The following is a 23817-nucleotide window of genomic DNA, read 5'->3' as shown; positions in this document are numbered from 1 at the left end:
ATTTCTGTCTTTGGACTATTCAGTCTACGTGCTTGTATCAACTGTTACTTCAGGTTTTTCTCAAATCTGCTTAAAAATTTAGCTATAAACCCATTTTTCTTCTCTTTATACTGCAACAGAATCTAAATCACCTCCTGAAGTGCAACTGAATGGCAACACTAAATCAGCCCGGATAAGACACTGACTTTTACATCAAGGCCGAGGTTTCCAACCCAAGCCTTGTGAGCCCATGCCTCCTCCATTGGTGTCTCACCTTAAAGCTACCAACGTGGACATCCACATGACTCCTCAAAATGCCCTTCTAGGTGTCAGCATAGTATTTGGGCAGAGAGTGAAGCCATGGGGAGCAAAGAACAGGAGGTTACACTGTACCAAAGGATGAGCCAATCTAGTCACAGGGGTCACAGCCTGGCACTCAGATGAGCTCCTAGGTTAGGGATGCTGTGACCTCAAGCAAAAGGGGTTTCCAGCAGGTCTGTACTCAGCTTTTATGTTCAGTGTACAATCTGTTCATCCCTCAAGCTATGATAGTAGCAAGTGTTTGAGTTTCTTTGCTACCCTAAAGGGAGAAAAGACAAAATTCCCTAAGCTTCTGCTACAACCCTTCACAACCCTCTCCTCACTCTTTGCTTACTGTGTCTGCCTTTAACCAAGAAAAAAAAAGTCTGAAATTCAAGTTCTGATTCTTTATGGAATAATTTTTTATGGACTAGTGCTGAGAGGGACCTTGTATCAATCAGCAACATGGAATATGACAGAGGGACAGGGTGACCAGAGCAATCAAGGCCAGCTCCTGCCAGGTGGATTAAAACTGCCCACCAGCTTGAAGGGAGAACAAGAGGGGAAGTCAGCAAAAAGCATTGCGCAGCAGATCATGCTGGTGTACAAGACTTAAAAGCCAAAATGTTAATGCTGGGTTTTCTAGCATTGATGTCATGCTAAAATGCTCTTTAGACCTATGGATTCCCTGTCCCTCCCCCCTAATATAACCAATTCAAATACAAATCAAGTTTGTTATTGCTCCATCAATTTTGTCATTCCCATCTGTGAACAGGGCCCATGGCAAAAACTACCAACACAGCTGACAACAGTCAGAGCCATAGCAATCATAAGGCTGAACAGACTGAATGTGGAGTAGGTCAGCATCAGTTTAAGTTCTGTTCTGCAGAAGAAACCCCAAAACTATCCCCTTGTCCTAGATATGAGGACTTGCTTTTCAGTCTGGTGTCCTTACAGTACTTTATTTCCTGGATTTTAGGGGGGAATAAACATACTGGTATGTCCTTTGCCATTTTCATTTCTCTTCGCTCAGGATTGTATTTAACCCCATGAGTTAAAGCATTTAACAATAGAAGCGTGTTCCCTTCAGATGCAGCAAACAAATCTAAATATACCCATTATCTCCTGTTCTCTACCTCATTCCTGATCCTCAAGCTTTAATATGGAAGCTTTGACAATGTTGTTTCTGTATTTCCATGTTTGAAACAAAGCTGACTGCATGTTTCTATGGTAAGTGTTCACATCTGGAGAGGATTTGTAAATGCCATAAGAACTGGATTCATCAAACAGAAGTGAGTAAGACCTCTGGTGATGCACATGTATGTTGCATGGTGAATATCAGGTGAATAGTACTGATTTACATTGCTTTAAAAAGTCTGTGGCATTGTTTGAATCTTACGTCCAATTGCAATAATTGTAACCTTTGCTGAAGCCTTCAGGAAAAAGGTAGAATTTAGTTTTTAGATTCTCCTGTCTGATCATTGTAGAGAGAGGAAAGCAGTGCCAAGGTGTTGGAGGAAGATGTAGTACCTGGAAATAATCTGGCAATCCTCCTTTCCCCAGCTGATATTTTCTTAACAGAACAACTTTTGGTGAAATCCAGTGTTTGCCCTCAGCTTACTGAAGCAAATAAGAGGCCCAAACACAAGCCACTGCTATGTGTCATGCCAGCCCTTTTGTTGGTTTTTCTGGCTCTAGGGTGATTCACCACTATCCTGAAAAACAGGCAGCCCTGGCACTGCTAGTCACCTGGCACCAACATGGGAATGCTCACTCTGGGGAAGCACAGCATATACTGCTAAAGAGAAGCTACCTTCTCCTTTTCCTGAAATCTGGAAAAACCAGTTTCAGGATGTAACAGATAAAGCTACGATTGCCTTTTTCTCTTTCACAAAGGTTTCCAGGCCAAAATAAGCATTCTTACTGCTGTTAAGCTATTATTATTATTATTATTATTATTATTATTATTATTATTATTATTATTATTATTATTATTATTGTAATTAAGAGAGTATGACCATTATCTTCCATTTTTTTCCCTTTAGTCACTTTTAAACTGTTGAAATCCTGGTTTTTTCCATCTCCTTTTGTTGTACTCCCAAATCTACACCATGTTCCTCAACATTTAACTCCACTGCTCTTCCACATCCTCTCTCACACCTATTTGAGCATTCCTGTGGTTCAGTTTGGCAGGCTGTTCTCTTTGCCTTGTGAACACAAGCTCCAACAACATGGACAGACATTAAACCCTCTCCTTAGTATCCACCCGCTTCACTTACATAGCTGCATCTATACTGTCTGCAAGATGCCTTTTCTGCTCAGCCCTTCACCCCTAGTGATCCTCATGCCCTTGGTTCATTTAACCAAAGTACAGTGAAGGTATAGTCAATATAAGAAATGAATGAATGAAAGCTTAAAACAAACAAAAACCAATTCTTAACCTCTTGCTGTGTATGCCACAACTTCAGTAACAGTCTTCCCCCAGGCTGGGCTCCTAATGACGGAGCAATATCCCAATGTCTTTACACAAGAAAATCAGAGACTTGACTTCAAAAGGAGTTTCTAACCTCATACCTAATTGACCTGGTTGTACACCATTGCAGGGAGCAGAGACCTGTAGCATTTAACTGGTGTGGGATCTGAAGCTGGTCCCCCAAGGCTTTTGCTTTAGGCATTGGCTCTCCATTGCAAATCCGGCCTAGCTCTGCAGCAGAGCCTTTTGGCAAAGGCAGACATACAAATGAGACAGCTCTGCCCTGGAAAGGAGCAATTTTTCTCCCCTGTCAGCAAGTATGCAGTCACTTCCCAATGGTATATTTTTTATTTCTGGTCCAGTTTTCCTTAGCTTGTATCAGCAGATATCTAGTGCTTTGTTTGTGAGATGTGTGTAATCCAGTGCATTTCTCAGATGGATAAAATTGAAGTCCCAGGGAATCTGAAGAAAGAGGCTAGATTTTTTTTTTTTTTTACTTGCTAGGGCAAGAGCTTCTTCAGCTTATCTTCTAGACATTGGTTTGTCTGTCACTGTTTGTGCTCTTGATAATGATGATGCACCTACATATGAATGTTTTAATGTTTTTATTAACTATATATTGGAGTTTTGCTCAAATTTCTTAGATTTTAGCAGGGAAAAAAATAACTAAATATGAAAAATATACACTTGTAAGGGGGGTACTTTTGAATTAGATGATCAATGGAGCATAGAGGCGTGAGAAAGAAATTATATTAGGATGTGAAACCAGCTAAAGTATTGCACAATGTAACTTTATGGCACAAGTTAACTGTAAGGTCCATTGTGCTTTTTAGCAAGTCAACTAAATGTCCCCTATTATTAGAGCTGAGTTCCTCCTTAGTTTTGCTACATACTGCAATATGGATACATATACCCTTGAAACACAATGGTGGAGGTCATACATAGGAGTGAGAAAGATGATGGTGAGAGGAAGATTATGTGGGCAGGGGTTGTTTGCCCCTTGCCCTACAGTAGGGCATGTGCAGACTTGCTATTAGGTAATGATTAGGAGGTGTTTGGCTGCCACTCAGGCATCACCTTATACTGTGTACTGGCCCTATGTAGTGTAATGCAGAGATGATAAAAATGTGGTGTCAGGACTGCTGGGCTGAGCAATACTCAGCTCTGAGACTGTGTTCCTCCACGGGGACGCCCCCTAAGCATGGGTACCAACCAGCTGCTGCAGATCCTAGTAGCCCTGGCCTGTCTGTGTAGGTAAGCACAGTTTATTGATAGGAAGCAACTGAGAAAGCAAATGTTTTTTAATATCCTTTTAGTGTCCCTTTAATTCCCTTTTAATTAGTTAATACTGTAATAAAAGTTGTCCATAGTATTTCCTTTTAATTCCCCTTTTTACTAATTAATATTGTATAAAAAGTTGTCCATATTATTTCCTTTTAATTCCCCTTTTTACTAATTAATATTGTATAAAAAGTTGTCCATAGTATTGCTTTAATATCCTTTTTCGGTATCCCTTTAGTTCCCCTTTTACTAGTTAATACTGTATTAAAAGCTACTGTAGTATTGTATGAATGCTAACCGACAAAGTAGTTATTTTGTATTCTTTTTTTTAGCTTTTGATTCTCTTTTCTAGGTTTTTTTTTATTCTCACTGCAATAAAAGATTTTTTGTGGTGTTTGAATGTCTGTTGTACTTGTCTTTATTCCGGGCATGTATCCTAATGGACTGGTACAACACTTTCTACAATGGGACACAGAGGACTGGTTTAATTCCCAGATGAAACTGTTTTCATTTGATTGAAAGGCCACATCATTTTAGCACTGACACACTGCATCACTAAGGCAGGAGTCCTTGTATCTTAGGGGGCAGGATCCACAAGACTGAAAATATAAGACTAGAGATTTGTTTCTTGTTTTGCCAAGCAGAGCTTTGATACAGATAGGTGATAACTACACTTTCTGGAGCACTTTCTGGTCTGTGACTAAGGCCTCCAAGTACGGCAGCTGTACAAACAGGTGACAGAGTCACATTCTGCCTGTGGAAAGGGACAACTGGAGGAAGAGTAGGAGGCTGCAAGCCTGTAGCAGCATGAGTGTGTGGTGTGAAGCACTGGGAGGATGCCATGCCAACCCCATACCTTTGAGCCTGAGTAAGACAGAGAAGGTGACTGAGAAAAGCGCAAGTGGAGAGGAAAATTAAGAAGCTTTGGGCTCTGATAAGGCTGACCTTGTAAAGGGTCATCCAAGGGGACAAGTCAGAGAGTCAGTCATGCAGAGCAGGAGAGGAGGGCGTTCTGTGTAAGGCACAGAGCACTGGGGTAGATGTGAGAGCTGTGCAGGCTGTTGTCACCCATGGTGAATGTACCAAGGCACAGGGAGCACTCTACCAGAGCCTGTATGTGTTGTGGCTGCAACACCCTGTTAAGTGGAATGGAAAGGTGGGTGCTGTTTGATGGGAACCAACAGGAAACTAAATAAAAGACTGTAAATAGACTGTTTGGAGCGATTAAATGCAAAGGACAAGAACAATAATGAGAAATACTTCCATAAAATATCTCAGGGGTTTTGCTTCTCATTCTTTCTCACTCCTCTCTCTCCTGCTACCAAAACGAACAACTTTGTAATGTAAAGAGCCTACGTCTTTAACTGTCACAACCTGCCTAAAGCTGCTTTACAGCTGGGTCTCCATTCCATACGCAGACGGCACCGGGACCCATCCACATAACAAGTATTACATATTACAAGCTGACGCTGGATTTAGTACAAGGGAAAACGCATCCAACTGGCCGGATTCTGCACCACGTCCTTGCATTAGTGTGGATGTTGCTGTTCCGTTTCGCCCATGTGCCTTTCGCCTCGGCCCTGCTGACGTCAGGAGCTGCCGCTTCACCCAGTTAAATATTAACTGCTCGGTTTTCCAAGGCAGCACCTCACGTTCTGGGATGAAGGCAAGGCCGGGAGCGTGGGGCAGGCTCCAGAGGAGGGCTTGCCCGCTCATTCCCCCCCAGTTTCTCCCTTTTGGGTACGCTCGGTTCGTTCCACTGGCCTCTGGGGTCTGGCAGCGGGTCAGACCTCGCATCAGCAGGCGGGAATCTCGCAGGCGACGCAGTGTTCCGCAGGCAGCTTTCCCGGATCGCCGTCCGTACAGACCGAGCCCCCGTCTCCGAGCGGCCCCGCCCGAGCCCCGCCTGATGCAACCCGTGCCCCGCTTTACCCCACACGCGGCGCCGCGAAACCTCCCGCCCTCGTTGCATCACCCGGGGCGGGGCGGGGCGGGGCGGGCGGCCCGGGCCGCCTTTAAAGCGCCGCGGCGGCGTGTGCGGCCCCACAAACGCCGCGGCCCCACGAACGCCCCGCCCGCCGGACATGAAGCGCGACCCGCAGCGTCCCGAGGAGTGCCCGGAGCCGCCGCCGCGGCCGCTCCTGTCCTCCTGCTCATCCTCCTCGCCCTCGGGGCAGGCGGAGGGAGCGGGGCTGACGGCGCCCGTGTGGATCTTCGGGTACGGCTCGCTGGTGTGGAGGCCGGGCTTCGAGTTCACGTCGCGCAAGGTGGGCTTCATCCGCGGGTACAGCCGCCGCTTCTGGCAGGGTGACACCTTCCACCGCGGCAGCGAGAAGATGGTAAGGGCACGGGGCGGCCGCGTAGGGGGGCTGCGGGGTGCCGGTGTCGCGGGCTCGGCTTCTAATGGCGTTGTCCTTGTCTGTCCCCACAGCCCGGCCGGGTGGTGACGCTGCTGGAGGACTGCGGGGTGAGTACCGGGGCGGTGGTGGCTGACCTGGGCCGGGGAGGTGCCCACATCAGCAGTGGGAAAGAGGTGTCTGCAGTCGAGTGCCCTTGAGGCCCCCCGGGATCGCGGGGGGGTTGTGGAGCGTGTTATCCTTCTCTGCCCTGCTATCAGTTGTGCAGAGACCCCTAAGGTAAGGGGGAGCCTTGATTTGAAGCATTAGTGGACAGGCCACTGGAGTTACAGCATCCCATAACCACCTGGCTCTTTCATTTTTAGGCATGCACATGGGGTGTAGCCTATGAAGTCCGTGGGGAACAAGTTGCTGCATCACTTCAGTATCTCAACGTGCGAGAAGCTGTCCTGGGAGGCTATGACACTAAGTTTGTGGAGTTCTACCCTCAGGAGAAAGATGCAGAGGAACCCATTCTGGCTCTTGTTTACATTGCAACACCCCAGAATCCTTCTTACCTTGGCCCAGCATCTGAAGAGGAGATTGCAGCTCAAATCATTGTCTCAAGTGGTTGTGCTGGTCATAACATTGAGTACTTGCTGAGACTGGCAGACTTTATGCGTTACTTTTGTCCTCAAGCAGAGGATAAACATCTCTTCTCCATTGAGGAGGCTCTTACTTCCATCCTTCCATGTCTATACTACACAGAGGAATCTCTAGAAGAAACTGCCAGTGTCCCTCAGAAGTCTAAGGGTTGAAATAGGAAATTTTTTTTCAGGTTTCCAGTAGAAGGGACATGAGGGAAAAAGCAGTGGGGACAGTCTTGACTCTGTTAAATATACTGGACTGAGTGAGTAAAGGGAGAATTAGCAAGTAGTAGGGGAGGGAGGAAGTGAAGAGTAAAACACTTACTATAAGACTTGCAATTATTACCTGTTATACTCCTTATCTGCAGTATCATGCTAGCCATCACTGCTTTCCAGGTGAAGTGATCTTCACTGGAACTTTGCTCTGTAAGACTTGCTTTCAGGAGTCAAGGCTGAAGCACTCACTTTCTTTAGAGAAGAAAGAGGCTCATCTGTTCTGTGCACTTTTTCATTTTTCTTGGAAGACTAGTTGAGCAGGACTTGACTGGGTTTAAGCAGTATATATGCAATTCTACCTCAGATTGGCAGAAAGCTGCTTGCGTGATGGTGGAGACTTCGGGAGGTTCTGCCAAGTACAACTCTTTTCCTTGCCATGTCCCACCTCCAGTACAATGACCTGACACTAAATTTTAGGACTTCTGTGCAATATTAAGTGAACAGGGCTCTTCAGGCTCTTGTGCATCCTACTTATGTTGTGAAGGATCACAGTAATGCACTTGTTTTCTAAAATGTCAAACTGTATTTATTATGTGTTATATTTTTTCTTCGGAGGGGTATCTAAACTGTTCACATGCCACAGTGGTATGCAGCCCATGTTCAGCCTTGCATTTGTGCCTTCTAGTTTTAAATCCATTTTCTGAGGAGCTAAGCCTGCTTTGATGGCAAGCTTTTTTCCAAGCTTCACTGACCTTGTGCTGCTATAGACTTAACTGACTCTGTAAGAAAATGGTCCTGCCTGTGTCAGAAGCCTGTGCTGCCTGCAGGAAGGCTGTCAGGATGCAGGAGTGTTTTAACTAGCCCTGTAGTGGATAAACCTCTGGTGCTTCAGGATAATGTGGGTTTCTATAGAAGCACTGGAGGGTTCTAGTTCCATACCCGGGTGTCTGGCACACTTTCATTTAACTGCAAAGGACCGTGACTGAGCATACTTGAAAGCCTGTGAGCTGCTGAAAAGCCTGCCTTGATCATGTTAAGCAGAGGCACTGCTACAAGTTCAGACTTCTCAGCTTCATGTATTAACAGCATGAAAACCCATAGTATTTTGTGAGAAAAACTACTGCAACTGCAGCAGAATAGCTTTTGAGAGCTGACTCCTGGGACAGTTGGCTCCTCCCAAATACCATGTGTTTTTTTAATTATAAAAAAGGCTAGAGACTGTTTGTATTACTGTGGCTTGTATGTATATGAAGTGGTACGGTGCTGTGCCCAGTAATAAAACAAACTGACAAAGTCAGTCTCATGTACTTTGGTGTTGGTCTTTTTCATAGTGACTTATAGTTCACCCTGTCTTTTTTTTTTTTAATGGTGATTGTTTTTAAAAACAAAGCCATAACTGCTAATGCTGCTGTATTTCCTATGGGTTTTTTTGTGGTTTTTGTTTATTTGGCTTTGGTTTTTTTAATCATCTTTCTGCTAAGCAGCATGCCTTGGCTATATCTACTGGAAGATTGACTCTTTCCCTTTGAGAAAAGGGGATTCAGTCCTCAGCTTCCAGCTCTTGTTGATTCTGGAGTGCTGGTGCTGACAACAGATACAAGCCAGCCCTCCTGACTCTGCAGGGCAGGCACAGAAATGTGATTCTTCCTTTACAGGTCAAAGGATTTTCGTTCGGAGCGTAACTGGGTGTTGCTGTTTCCAAGAAGTAATAGTGGAAGGACAAGAAACTGCTGCAGCAGCCAGATCTGCTGGCTGCAGTAAGGGAGACAGTTATTTTTTTTCTGCCTCGTGCACCATGTGCTGTGTACAGGGGTACATTCCCACTCCTCCAGTTACGAGCTGCCTCAGCACCAGCAGATCATTGTACCTACCACTCTTACCTGCCTCAGGACTGGAGTGATGGAATGAAAACAAATTGAAACAATAGAATTTACCACTAATTAAAGGCAGTTGCGTGTTTCAGGGATAACAGACTAGAGAAAACTACACTTTCACTGTTCTGTGGAGAATCTCGCTTCAGCTGAGCAGCTGCACATAGCAGGGGGGCTGGGGTATCCCCCAGTTGGAAAATCAAAGGGTTAAAGATTCAGCTTAGCTACAGGGAAACACTCCCTTACTAGTACAAGACTGGGGTCAGATTCCAAAACAGCTTCAGATAAAACGAAAACATTTTCACACCTTTCAGATTTTCAAAGACACCACTGACAGGAATGAATCTGCATTGCCAGTGTGCAGGGAGAGGTCCTTGCTTTGTTCGTCCTGCCTAGCCTGGGTTGGCCCTGTGATTTTTCACTTCTCTGGCAAAAGACAGGCAATGAATGCTGGTGAACAACCCAGCAGTGCTAGGAATGTTCCTTTGGCTGCTGTTTCTTCTTCCCTGAAAAACTTAAATGTTTTAAGCACAGTTACACCACTGAAATACCATTTTGTTCCCAAGGAATTCTTTGCAGGGGACTTCCAAAGAAAGAACCCCATATTCTTAACCGGACGTGGTGAGTATGGCAGGTTGCTGCTGTCAATTTGTCACTGCATCTTCAAGTCAGTAAGACAATGAGGTATCATGTAACTTTTTTCTCCCGAGGCTTTTATTGTGTACTGCAAATCTGGGAACTGGTCACCTTTTGGTCAGTTGTTGAGTTAAAAGGTTACCATCCCAGATTTGAACCTTGGTCATGTGATTGAGGAGAGACAGCACCCTGCAACATTTTCTACATGCCCAGATTACCTTTGTAATGCTACTAAAGACAGGGGACCACAGCTGCTTGCCTCTGACAAACCAAATGTGAGGAAGATAATTGTTGCTTGGAGGCAGTCTCACAACTGCAGCACTTGGGAGTGCCAGGTCAGTGGTAACATACAGTGTCCTACCCCAGATACGTTTCACTATAGGTTTTCTCTCCCCATGCCTCTCCCCATTTCCTCTCCCAGGCAAAACAGCTGGCCACCTTCAGCTTCTGGCAGCTCTGCCACTGGCCAGACAGCTGGCCTGGGAAAGAGCACTTGTCCTTGTCAGAGGGTAGGACAACTGCCTTCATTTGTAAAGTGCTGCCAGACACTTCTGGAGATGTTTCCCTATCTAGCAGCTTCCTCTTGCATGTGCAGTTTTCTCTGACTTCCTTATGAAAAGCTTGTGCCTCTCAGGGCATCTCCCCACTAGAAACCAATTGCAATAGAAATGTTTACAAGCACTATCAATCACATACTTCCAAAGTTTCTATACCAGCACAGTTCACGTGATTTCAACTCCTTCTTCAGCCTTTTCCATTTTCCTGCCCAGCAGTTCCCACACGGCCTTGGAACATGGTCCTAAGTCACCACTTCCTTGACTATATTAAGAGAGGACCTACCCAGCTGCTTCGCAGTGGCATAAACAAGGTAAATAAAGTAGATGACAACAGTTAATCCAGCCTCAGTCTTCATATGTATAAAGTGCTCCTGAGGGGACACAGTCCTTTTTAGGGCAGGAGAAAGAATAACAAAACTCAGCAGTGTTAAAAGGATTCAGAGAACTCAAACCCGAGAAAAAATGCTCTGGTTCTTAGGTGCCACAGTATCATCTCAGTTTCAAGGTACAGTGTTGAGAACAGAAGAGACCATAAGTAAGTCTCTACCAAAGTGATTCCAGCTTTAGTAAAAATGTAGTTTAAATATAGCATCATCAAAGTGTGAACTTACCTGTGCTCTGTGTACTTCTCTAGATGAGATGCCTGGTCAGAAAATTAGAGACTAAACTCATATTTGTGGTTGTTGGCAATAAAGGCATGCAGCTTAGGGAGGGAGATGGTAGGAGAGGAGTAGGGAACAGACCAGCATTCCTCAGATGGTGCCAAAGCAGCCAATGGCTTGTTTGAGCATCCCAGAAGTGGGGCTAGCACAGACTTTGAGGGCTGCAGAGGAGCCCATGTGGGATCTCAGTCCCAGGAGGAGCTGAAGGGAAGAGGTGCAGCTCTGCAGGCATACCGATAGGCTTGAGAGGGCCCCTGGGGCTCTGTGGTGTGTGGTGGGGAGAGGCTTGCAGGCAGCCTGCAAGTCACAGGGATGGCACATGCTGGCTTTAACAGCTGCTGCAGGAGCTGCAGCTGGTTGTATGTAGCACATGTGTTATTCCACATGTGTCTGCTTGCTGCCCAAGAGACAGGCTGAAATGTGGATTTAATTACCTACAGATGTTTCACAGGCTGAGGAATAGCAAAAGATAAAATCCCAAAGAATGCTCCAGGTCAGCCTCTACAGCTATACACAGGCTGACCGGCTGGTGACAGTGAGAGCAGCTGGTGCTTTTCAGCTATGGAGAGGCTGCGCTCTGGCCAGCACTCCCCTCTGCAGCAGAAGCACTTCAAGCACACTGAATACAGACTGAATGCATCCAGAAGCCATGTCTGGCTTGGTAACAGCGTGTTCTTCTGCTCCTGTTACCAGGGAAGACTGGAGGGAAAAGAAAGCAGGGGAAAGAAAGAGGGTCTACTGGGTGTACAGCTGCACCAGGACAAGTGAGACTGACCTTGCATAAAATATCCAGCACAAAACACACAGACGTGGTCACCTGTGCACTTTGATGCTTCTTACAACACATTATAGATAGTTCAGTGCCAGAATGATGGCACTGCTGACATGTTCCAAAAACTGGTAGTCAATCGAGGCCTGGAAGACCTTTGTGAAAGTTTAAATGGGGTTATATCACATTCAGCACAATAATTTCATCCCAAAGGCAGAGGAGAAAACAAATGAGCAGAATTTGGATGGGAGATTTTCCCTGAGTCAGACTTCTCACTTTGGTGCTGCCAGTTTTCATGACACAGCACATACTTCAGTAGCACCAAATCCAAAGGTTTTTTTTTTAGAAATCAAGGACAGATGCAATCTAAAAATGTGCGGTCCCAAAGCATGGTTGAGCAGCAATGTGTCACCAGCACTCAGCCTTGCTAAGCACAACATGGATCCCCATGCATGGGAGGAACAGGAAGGGATTGAAATAAAATACATTTACAGTCAGGCTGTGGAAAAACTACACTTGCAGCAAAACCAGCAGCTGCTCAAAGGACTTAGGAATTTCCTACTAACTAGTTGCCTTGGCTTAAGTGAAAACTTCCCTAATTTATATGCTGTATTAAAGTTATGAGAGAGAAGTCCCTTACGGCTTTGAAGGAGCCTCAGGCTCAGGAGGGGAGGGAGGGTGGAAGGAAGTAGGCATTCTGGGCAGCACTGGGGAAGCTCTACATGCTTTGTTTACAAACCCTGTACACTTTTTGTTTGGCTTTTGGATGTGTTTTATCCTTTCTCAACTCCCTTTTCATCTCATGGTAGTGCCAGCCACACTGATGAGTGTTTATGCTTGCAAATTCCTGAAGCACAGCCAGTACCTTGAACTCCAGAGAATGAGACTGAAATAACGTAAAAGGTCAGGGAAGTTCAAAGACAGAGGTACTGTTTTCCTAGCTGGGGACACCACACTGTTCCCAGACCATGCCGGGCTGCTCTGGGGACACAAGAACAAAGACTTCTCTCTTATGTCCTCCTGTTTACGCTGCTTTTTGCCTCACTCACCTCACCGTTTTAATAGGACTCATTTCCATGAAGCTTCAATTAAAACCACCAGGGATCAATTTGGCCTGAGCCTGACAACTGAAGAGGCACTTGTTAGCTACTGGCACTTAAAACTCCTGTCACCAAAGGAAAGGGGAAGTTTTTATCCCTCTACTCAAGTCCTGCTGGCTCACATAGTAGGTGCAAAGCCCCAGAGTGCTGCTTTGTCCACAAGCAGGTATCAGCTATTGAGACACCTGGAAATCTGTGTTTCACCCACAGGAAGACAAGTCACAGGATGGCTTTTGGAGAGAAGAGGTTTCATTCACCATTGTTGGTTAGCAAGCCTGGCCTTCAGAAACATGATGAACATGCACCTGGCTGGGCACATGGTGGGCACATGCAGCTCACCTGTGCTGTGCAAACAGAGAGCATGAAACACCCTCCAGCACATTGGGCACACCGCCCACGCTCTGCACCAAGCTGTGCAGTGCACTTCCAGCTGCAGATTTCTGCAGGTCAAGGGGTTCACTAGCACATGCACCACGACACAGTGTGCTCATTTGGACAGCACTGCAGCTGCCCCATGTGTCCTCATTCACGGGTGAAAGGAGGCTAGGAGCATAGTGTGAGCACTGGATTTCACTACTGTATGGCCTCAGCTCTCTGCTTTGCCTTGAACTGGGGCTATGGACCAAGAGACACCAACAGTACAGACAATATGGAAGTAATTTCACAGCCACGCATCCAGCCCACTCACAGCAATTACAACCTCATCTACAAATGAACTGCCTGGGGAGCAACCACAGCCAGCTTGCTGATATTAAACTCTGTCTACACAAAGCATATGTGACATTTGAAAACATTTAGAAAACAAACTAAAAAAAGCAGCCTTTTATCCTCTCCTTGTCTAGACGGCACACCAGCCTTTCCAAACTCTGAGTCCACACTGACAAAGCACCATGGGATGGAGGAAGAAGGCGATGCCCTGGCCCCGGGGGATGGAGAGGAGAGGCAGGGGCTGCCCTCCTCTGCTCACGTCTTGAGCGGCACCTTAAGCCAGGGCAGCACTGGCCCACGTGCTTCCATGTGTCACAACAACTGCCAGTGCTGCAAGTGACCTCCTGGGACCGCGGCCAACACGTTGCTGATGGGCTGGAGGTGCGCAGAAGTGGGAGATCCTGTTACAGACAGCTGGGGTCAGCAGCTGTGTCCTCAGGGTGCTTCTATTGATATCATGGGCTGAAATTCTTCCATTTATTCTTGTTTTACGGTGAAATACCCATTTCTTTAAGTAAAATTGAGCCAGAAGTATATTTCAACCAGCTAGAAGGTTCTCAGAGTATAAATTCATTTTAGATTATAGATACATTCATTCTTTTGGTCTGCTTTATAAGAGTGTGTCTTTCTTGAAGTTGTTCCTCTCCACAAACACAAAATCCCATTTTTAGAGAGGGAAAAGAGCAGGAATGCCCAGCTTCCAACAGCTATGGTAGATGCTGCTTTTCATCTTCCCTTGGACAGCAACTGTTAGGAGACTCAATTACCTCTGGACATGTTAGGCAGGAGCCAGATGAAACTGTCTCTTGTTGCTGCACAGCACAGTCAATTCTGGCAGCATTTGTGTCTCTAAACTACATATATATTGAATCTATTCCTGGGAATACATCCTACAATTTGAGGGCAGATGAGTTCGGGACTGAGGATAAAAAGTAACTGCGGGACTAGCCTCATTCAGAATAAATATCCACTACTTTTTTTTTCCCAGAGGATTGCTGCCTCATTTCATTTGATGGGAGGATGGTAAAAATTAGCAGCAGTTCAATTCCTTTTCCTCTTGTATTGTCCTATATTTGTTTATGCACACCTTGCTCCAAATGCAGGGGGACTGTTCTCCATTTTGACTTTTCTCTGCAAATCACTATAGCAGCATTTGCAAATCACTGTGGCACCTTTGCAAGCTTCAATTCCTCTTCACAAAACCTTTGTGAAGAGGAATAATTTCTATTGTACAGATGGGAACTGAGAAATCAAGAACATGATTTCAAAAGCATACCATGACTTTGCACATTGTGAAATATTGAGGGATGATGTTTTTCAGAGTACTCAGAACTGTACGTTGGGTATTCAGAGATATCGTGTTGGAAAAAAAGATAATGTGTGCTCATGTAATCAGCACTAGATCCTGATGCAAACATGCAAGAGTCATCTCGAATTTTCATGGATACTCTTATGTTTGCCATGTTCAGTGAGGATCTGTGTGGTTGCAAGTTCAGTCATTTGCTCTCAGTATTCTTAAACCTTCACGTACCTAAGCTTGCATAATATTTATTTGTCAACTAAAAGTTAAGCTCAGCAGAGAAACATTTTTATATAGCTTGGGGTGTTTTTGCTTTATAGGCATCACTCTAATTTCTTGCAATCCCTCCAAGCTCTTTTAGCTGCTAACAGTTCCAAATTTCTCACTTGTGTTAATTCCTGTAAGATCTCAAACATGAGATCTGTTTTAAATTAAAAATTTAAACAACATTACTTTTCTCATTTGCTATCAATTATATCACTGCAAGGCAGAGCTGGGCTTCTCTAATCTGTCTGTGAATGCTCTATCAAACCAGTTCCCAGTGTTAATATTTAGTTACTTGATTCCAGACAGACACAATGATATATAACTAAGGACAGCAAACCACATTGTAACTGAATTACATTAATTATACAATATATACCTCTGATTGCATATGCTAGCAGCAAGTTATCAAAGCCATGGCAGGGAAGCAAGCCTCTTTCCACAAAGCTCATGATGGCGTGTTTCAAAATCATATAAAGCACTTGAGCTTACAGCAGCCTGTAAAAGAAATCGTCATGACTTCCAGTCCCAAATCAGCACCATGTTTCAAAACCTCTTGTTCAGATTCAACATCACAATCTCAGTAAGTTTTCAACTAGTCAACAAGAATTGATCTGAGTGTCAAATTACTAAAAAAGTAGAATTTTTTTTTATGCTAATGAGATTGAATACATATCTCAGTAAAATTATGACTGCAAGCTAGACACAGGAACTTCTTCCAAACTCTAAACATACAGAGAATGATGGTAGACTGCAGTCACCTGGACAAATAGACATCATGAAGCTGAATTACTGTGTCAGGAGCCCTTGAAATCCAGAGACTGAAATATACCATTATGCACCTTTAGAGCTATTTAAAGATCCATTTCAAAAAAAAACGTGTCCTTGCCTATGGCACGGGGTTTGGAACTAGATGATCTTTAAAGGGCCCTTCCACTGAAACTGTTCCATGATTCTACTAAATGATTCTATGAATGAGATTAAATCAAAGAAAAATCTGAATTAAATGGCAAAAAAAGGGTTTGCAGGAATGCAGTTGTTCACAAAAGTGTTCATGTGAACTCTGTGGAAGGAGTAGGAGCAGCAAGAAGAAACGAGACTCAGAAAGGTCCTTCCATCAGCACTCACTAGATGCATGGAGTGATACAAAAAAATGGGGGTTTTAGATGTTAGTTTTCAGGATTCTTTGGAAGTTCTGAACATCTCTTCTGTTTCCTCTGCTTGCAAAGGAAAACTCGGGAGCTTTATCACAGACAACGAAGCGTTACTCAAGGGTGTGTCAGGCCACGTGCCTTTGCATTACTGGGCAGCAGCACGCTACGCTGATCAGCACGTAGCTAATTGCAGTCACACACAAAAAGCTTAATGTAGTTTTAAAAAAACCCAAAGCAGCGTTCAGCCAACTATGTGTGAGATTTGCTGACTCTTCCATTAAAAAAACCCCAGCAACCTTCCGTAGCCTGAGTGAAATACAGACAAGCACTCTGTGCTGCCACTCCTGACTGACTGGGGAGGGCAAGGACTGCCAAAGGTGACTGTGTTGGAAACACTTCTGTGAGGAACTCGGGTTTTAGAGTGATTCTAATACAAATCTAGACTCGTCTATGGAGAAAAGCTACTTGAATTACAGAATGCTGTGAATTAGAGAACAGTGGTTCCCAATTAACGTGAATGTTCTTTCCCAGCAAAGACCCTACCTGGGAGGGGAGTTCTTCAGGAACCTTGTTGCAGAACAAGCATTATAAAACCAGCTGCAAAACTCTGAAATGCACTCACCAACCTGAATAGAAACAAGAATTTCTATGTTTGAATTCTACTGAATTCAATTCAGGGGAAACTGTAACACCAGAATTTAAAAGAAACCTGAAAGACAGCCTCCTGAAAGACAGATGACATCTAACCTTGATATGGAGGGAGGGCTCCCACCTGCAGTTTATTCCTTCCTAGAGGAAGACCCAGTTGGGAAGTTAAGGTGTAGGGATACATCAGAGAAACTACAAGAATAGATGAGAGGTGAGAGCAACAGGATTTGCTTCACCTAGCAGGAGAGCATTTCTTAAATTTGTCTTGAGAAGAAAGCCACTAGTTTTTTGGTTTGAATAAGAAAGTGTGAATAAATTTAACAAATAGTCCACTCCTACAAATCAGTTTTGTGTGGCAGTCTAAACCAGTAGTGAATTTCCAAAGAGGTTCTAATCTCTGTGCAACAATAATAATAACTTTTTCTTGCTTTGAAAAAGTTGGTGAAGGTTTATTCAGGGTAACTGTGCACACAAATTACACAAACTACACGTATGCTTAGATTTATCTTAATTCACAGTTCTCATAACACTGAGGTAAGGCATGAGGGTCATGCAGTTAAAAATTTACACCTTTAAACAGAAGCATTTTCCCTACCAACTGAAAGCACCAAAGACAACACTTGGGCCTTGAGAAGAGTTGGGTGAGGTTAAGGAGCAGGGAGGAAAAAAACAAGTGCTTGCAAAAAAATATCACAGAGATGACAAGAGATACTGTAATCCCTGGATGTTTAGGTCTCCTGTTAACTACAGCAGACTTAGCAGAACCAGCAGTCCTGTCAAAGAAGGAAGAGACAGTCCATGGGAAACTCAAGAAGGCACAAAAGTGATGTTTCAATGTTTTCTTCCTCTACCTCATTCTACCAGTGATGCTCATCAGCTGAGGAAGGAAGGAGTCATTGTTTCATACCTGAGTACTGAAACATTTCCTCATGCCTGGGATGCAAACAAATTCCCTCATATGCCCCTAGAAGAACATTCTATAATTAGAATTTGGTACAAAATGCCTGGAATACCCATTAGCTTTGGAGTAACTTCACTCTTCTGAGGTAGTATGCAGGAGCTAAGAGGAGGGTGAAGCTGGAAGAAACCCAACCCATCTTATGCATTCCTCTGTTTCACAAGGCATTTGAGGCTTTTCAGAGAAGCACATGCTAATGTGAGCACTGCAAGAACAACTTGCTTGCTCTACAGACCTACTGGTTCAATCTGAGAGCTGGGCCACCTGTATAGTCCTAATAATGATGCTCCCACTTCCCCTCTCTCATTCACTGCTATGCAACTGGTGCAGGCCGCAAATAAAAAATAAATCCTTCAAAATTCTAGGAGAATAAGATGTGATTGCCTTTATTTTAGTATGCGTATCTCAGTTATACTTCACATGCAAGTAGCATCCCTTTGGGTAATAAGCTACAAATTGTTTTTTTCCAGCCACTCCAGCAGAAACTTCCGAAGGACAGCAGGGTGTGCACCACCATCCCTTCTTGAGCAGGAAGGAGAACAAAAGACAATGCCTGTAGGGCTCCCCGAGAGTTATAATGTGTGTCTCAGACTGAATAGTCAACAAAACAAACAAACAAACAAACAAAAAAACAACAACAACAAAAAAAACAACCAAAAAAGCAATGGAGGCAGAAGTGAGAAGCTGAGGAGCCTGTAAGTATATCTGGGAGCAGAAGCACACCAGCTCACTCCACTAAGAGGAGATCAGGACAGGCAGAGCAGTGGTCACAGGGCAGCATTTCCCAAATTACATCGATCCACATCCTGCCCCCAAGTGATTTTATCAGTTGTGTTCTTCCTCCTCTCAGTAGCACCTTGGCTGTCCTGAGCTACACAGTCCAAGTAGTGCAGATCCCTATTCCTGCTGCATGGAGCTTTTCCCACTGAGCTTTGTGTGCCTCCCCCACTGCGAAATGCTGCTAAAGGAAATACATTGGGAATATGGAAATAAAGCAAGATATAGCTCTGGGCAGACAGGCAGCTTTCTACAAACAGAACATGAGACAGCAAAGAGCAGATACACTGTGGTGGGGAAAGCATGCAACAGAGAGGGGAGAAGGCATGGAAATAACACTGCATTTGGACGGAGCAGCATTAATACCTGGAATTAATACTGAATTAAAGCAGTTCCAGGTGCAAATCTTCCTGTTTATCTCTTTGCAGAATAGGAAAAGGAGATCTAGTGGCTGACTAAATGGAGAGGATGACAGACTTGACCCATGATAGAAAGAGAAAATGGCTTGCGGGTTAATTAATCTTTCACTGACTTAGAAAAAGTGGACTCCAACTGATCATAAAATACTTTAAAACAGAAGTTAGAAAAATTCTGAATACATCATGAAGCCAAGGAACCAAATAATTTAAAAAAGTGGTAGCAGTTTGTGTGGAAGGGACTGCACAGTGACTGTACAGCTAAACAGAACAATTTCTGGGGACAGTGCGATGCAAGTCCCTGTCCGTCTGATCAACATGATTTTGAAAAGGAGTTGAGAGGACACTTCAGCGCTCTATTTCTATAGAATAATAATCTTAGATGCTGACCTTCACAATCTGTCTGTGGTGAGCAAGGACAAGTTATTTTCTTGTTTCTTCGATGCATCATTCTGCTTGTTCTTTCTTTCCCAGCTTTTCTTGCTTGGTTTTGCCATTCTCTAGGGTGCTGATAGTAACCATATCCAGAGAGAAGATATAGTGCAAAGTGCATTGGGGCTCATAATTTTGCATTTATCAATGGCCTGGCTGCTATGTCCCGTCTGCCTGTGTGAGGGTTAAAGTCAACATCAGAGGGTCAGGCAGAAATCCCTTTCTCCTGTCTCCAACTACCCTACAATATTTTTTGAGAGAAGGTAACAGTTTCAGTCACTCTTGTCGTCTTGCAAAAGAATATTGTAGTTGGTTTTTGGTGTTTTAGATTTAACTATGTTGTTGCTTGGTAAGACTTTGTTGACCATGTGTGACAGTGGGAAAAATGGATATTCTGGGGACCCTTCTGACTGGACATCTCTTACAAGCTAAACTACAAAAATTGTGTGAGTGTGGGACACAACAGCACCTTTTAGTCCTAACTTCTCAGGACCTAAGAAAATTATCGCCTTTAAGTGTCTTCAATAGCACTGATAAGTGAACTATATTTAACAGTTCTGTAATAACTGCTGAGTAAATTGCTACAATCAAGTAGCATGAGGAATACATAGCATTCCCAACATCCCCCAAACAATACTGACAGCTATTTCACCATCCCATCTTAAAATACAAACTCAGTTCATTAATAATTGTTTCTACCACTAGCAAAGACCTTGATCCCTCAAAGGAAAGTGACTTTCTCTGCCATTAATCCATACAACAAGTGCACAACACATAGTCAGAGTGAAAAGATGCTCGGAGTGAAACTTTAAAGAAGAAAGCTTCAGTGTGCACATACATTTGCTCACTTCAACAGAAAGGTTCCCCACATAATAATCACAAAACTACCTCCGCCTCCTTAACCCCCCCCCCCATTCTTTGCTTTTCTAGCACTACTTCTTTCCCTAAACCCAGAAATTAGACTAGGACAGCCATTACAGGAATTCTTCCCAATTCCTTGATTAAAATCACAGAATCTGTTCTCCTATGATGCATAATACAAAGAATGCATCTGTTGAAATTTAACTTCTTGCAGAAATTGAACTGGATATAATCTACCAGTTCGTTTATTTTGCAGTCATGTTAGATCTTCCTGAACTTGTTGGCCTGATGCACATTTCGCAAGCAGATAGACTATCACTGCTTTTGCCACAACTTGTGATATCATTTGGTATTTCTTTTGAAGATTAAATTATTTTAAATATATTTTTATTTTGTATTTTTATTTTAAATTATTTAGCTTAAATATATTTATTTATATATATTATAAATATATTTATACTCCTAGATGTATTTTATTTTTATATTTATCAGCGTTTAAAATATGAATAATTTAATCTTTCATAAGTATAGCATGCAACAGCACATATTACATTTTTGCAAACTTTTCAAATGACAAGTTATTTTTTTCTCTCCACTTTGGATTACAAATTGATGCAACTGTCTAGCATCTCAGAAATCAAGACTGCACATAAAAAAGTCCTTTCAACTCCCACTGAAAAAAAAAAGAAAAAAAAAGAACAAACTGTAGAGCATGATGTCTCAAAACAATCAACTGTATTGAATTCAACCATCATAGTTCAGGTACTGTGTAATTACACATATTATACTTGCTTCTGTTTTCTTATGATCTGCTGCACCCCTACTCCAAAACAGATTATGAGATAATCGGTGAATACAGACAAGGGATAAGGGTACAGTTGTAACTGAAGAAGGTTACAAAGGTGATACTTGGAAGAGCACACACTCTAGAGCTTTACATTGAGCAGTGCATGTCTCTAGAAGCACTTCCAGATGCGCACCCTCCATGCTCTCTTCCCTAATCCTCTCATTCATACAGCTATATGCATAAAAACCACAAAGACACTGATTTACATAAAATTATCTCACTCCATTTTATTTAAGATTTTCTCCTCCAGTTAGTAAAAGAAAGATGTGTCTCTCTTTATACATATGTACAAGTTCAGTTACAAAAATAGACAGCACATTCAAAGAGAAAAAAAGGCTTGGCATTTGTCTGATTCCCTCTAAATATCATATATACACGAGAATAAGAGGGGAAGGGGGAAGTCTTCATTAGTTAATTAAACAACACCTCCCCCTCAATTATCCCCTGCAAATCTGTTTAAAAATCAATCTAACTAAGCTCAGTTCTGCTATTTTCAGGTGTGCAAATTAGAGGCAGAGCCAACAGGAAGCACTCGCTCCACACTGTAGGACGCCAGGCAAGGGATTTGGGGTCAGAAAAAAATTATAATAATAAAAAAGTAATCTTCCACTGTCACAGCCCAGACCTGCAACTCAACTTGCTTCTCTCTGTCAAGGGTTGAAAGTGCCCCAGCAGAACAGCCTCTTTACTCAATGTGTCAGACAGAAGAACTGTCCCACACCTAAATCTCAGTGCAATGCAGACAACGCTTACAGCAAAGCAAGGAGCTACGGGCAGGGTTTGTGCATTGGGAACAGGGAAGGAGCAACCAGGGAACAAGAACATGGATGGGCACTGGCAGCAGCACGGCCTTCTATCAGCCTCACGGGACACAGCTAATGGTGCCCACACACTGCAGTGAACTCAACTACGCCAGTATGTGTGATGATCACAGAGATGAAGGGAAAACACACTGCAAGAACAGTCAATGGGATGGCTGGGATATGAGACAATTTTTTCCCCAGGATTTGGCTAGAAGGGGGAATGGCATAGTTCTCTCTCTCTCAGGACTGTTTTTTGTTGCTCCTCTCACAGTACTACAAGCTGCAGATCCATGCTTTGCTTTGGCACAGTGAGAGGAGCAGCACAAACCCTTCCTCAGCACTTCAGCTTTCCTCCTTCTCGAGATTTGCACTAATAGAGCACTTTTTGTTTCTAAGCCTTTAAGAGTTCTGCACACCTCAAAAATGAGAGAAATCATTTTGAACACAGTGAGTATTTGTGCTGATGAGAACTCTGAAATGCAAACCAATCACTGGCTTGTGGTTTCTTCCACTGCGTGAAGCAGAGGCTGTGCTGCTGCTCTCACTAGGGTTGATAGCACTCCCTGTATTCTGCAGCTCTGACCATCTTCCTGACAAATGGTGCTGAAAAGAATCCACTCCCTGGAAACCACTTGAGACACCTTCCTTTGAATTTCAAGCCTCTAAAGAACCCAGAGAACCACACCAGAAGAACCCAAGATTTTTTTTGATCACATATCATCTTCAGCATAGCCCCCTATTACTCCCGCAGGTTCACTGAGCAGCTGCCAGTACAGAAATGTCTTGTGACTCTACAGGATACTCCTGGGGTTTGGATACTGATTTCATAGGACAAAGCTAACGCTGGGTTCCACCTCAGGCTACAAGAGAGAAAGTATAGTGGTGTGACTTGAAGCACACACAGCTGCAGGATGTTGCATGGAGTAGCTGGATGCTTTCTTGGGAATCTTTGTCAGATACATCAATGAAACATAAGCTGACACTCTCCTAGTTACCCCAGACTCCCTTCCCTCCTTCTTGCAGTGTCTGCAAATATAGTTTTTTGGAATACACATAATCAAAGTGCTCACATCAACCACCCACTCCCATTGTGCTTTGATTTTCTTTACACACATGTGCTGGACAGCAACAGGGCATTCATTTGCATGCCTTCAACTGGCAGGGTGGTCTACTCTGAAAGCCAACACAGCTCAGATAAGCTTTGGGGGTTCAAAATTACTACCGACCACCTGAGGTGTGGGCACCTTTACTTTGCTTCCGAACTGAAGTTTCTGATATGAGACTGCTGGTCAGGTTTAAACTTTTGGGGGTCCCACAAACACTGTTTCCTTTGCTCAAAGGGGAGCTCAAGGGAGAAGAGGCGCTTGAAGGTCCAAAATCTACAAGTCCAGAAGGCCGAATGATTGCTGTTTGTAGAGGGCTACTTGCAGACATGCCTAGCAATGGAAAAGAGAATCAAATTCCACATGAGCATATTATTCCACTTGTGGTTCTTCAACAGCCAACAACACACTAACAATGAGTCCTAAGAACACTCTGTATTCATGATTTATGAGAGTTTAATGAAGAAGAGTGTCCTTAAGATAAACATCTTACAGGGCCATAAAAACATACACAGGGCCACCTTGAGCTAGTGTAAAGCTGAAGCTCAATCACCATGAGTTTAGCAGGTTTTGGAATGTGATACTGTAACTGCGACATGATCCAATGTAGGAAAGCCACAGTCATTGCCATGGGATAAACACTATCTAATCTGTCTGGACACCAAAAAAAAAAAAAACCAAACCAAAATAACAAGAGGAAAAATATTTGGCATGAGATA

General features: G+C 43.6%; 2 protein-coding genes across 3 annotated transcripts in view; one reads left to right on the top strand and one right to left on the bottom strand.

The window, feature by feature from the left end:
• The first annotated feature begins 6065 nt into the window (after nucleotides 1-6065).
• CHAC1 (ChaC glutathione specific gamma-glutamylcyclotransferase 1) lies at nucleotides 6066-8539 on the top strand. Its single transcript, XM_051791887.1, has 3 exons — nucleotides 6066-6372; nucleotides 6465-6500; nucleotides 6756-8539. The coding sequence occupies exons 1-3, from the start codon at nucleotides 6118-6120 to the stop codon at nucleotides 7185-7187; spliced, it is 723 nt and encodes a 240-aa protein (XP_051647847.1). The 5' UTR covers nucleotides 6066-6117; the 3' UTR covers nucleotides 7188-8539.
• Nucleotides 8540-21393: 12854 nt separating this feature from the next.
• INO80 (INO80 complex ATPase subunit) overlaps nucleotides 21394-23817 on the bottom strand; it is a 68604-nt gene continuing 66180 nt past the window's right edge. For both annotated transcript variants that reach the window (XM_051791867.1, XM_051791868.1), the window contains exon 36: nucleotides 21394-23431. In XM_051791867.1, coding sequence (XP_051647827.1) covers nucleotides 23214-23431 — 218 coding nt within the window. In that variant the 3' untranslated portion in view covers nucleotides 21394-23213. The remainder of the gene's footprint in view (nucleotides 23432-23817) is intronic.

This window comes from Manacus candei, unplaced genomic scaffold, assembly GCF_025592945.1.
Source record: "Manacus candei isolate 608988 ecotype Guabito, Panama unplaced genomic scaffold, ASM2559294v1 h1tg000033l, whole genome shotgun sequence".
NCBI classification, from domain to species: Eukaryota; Metazoa; Chordata; class Aves; order Passeriformes; family Pipridae; genus Manacus; species Manacus candei.
Note: the sequence above shows the minus strand (reverse complement) of the source record. Positions and strands in the feature narration are given on the sequence as shown.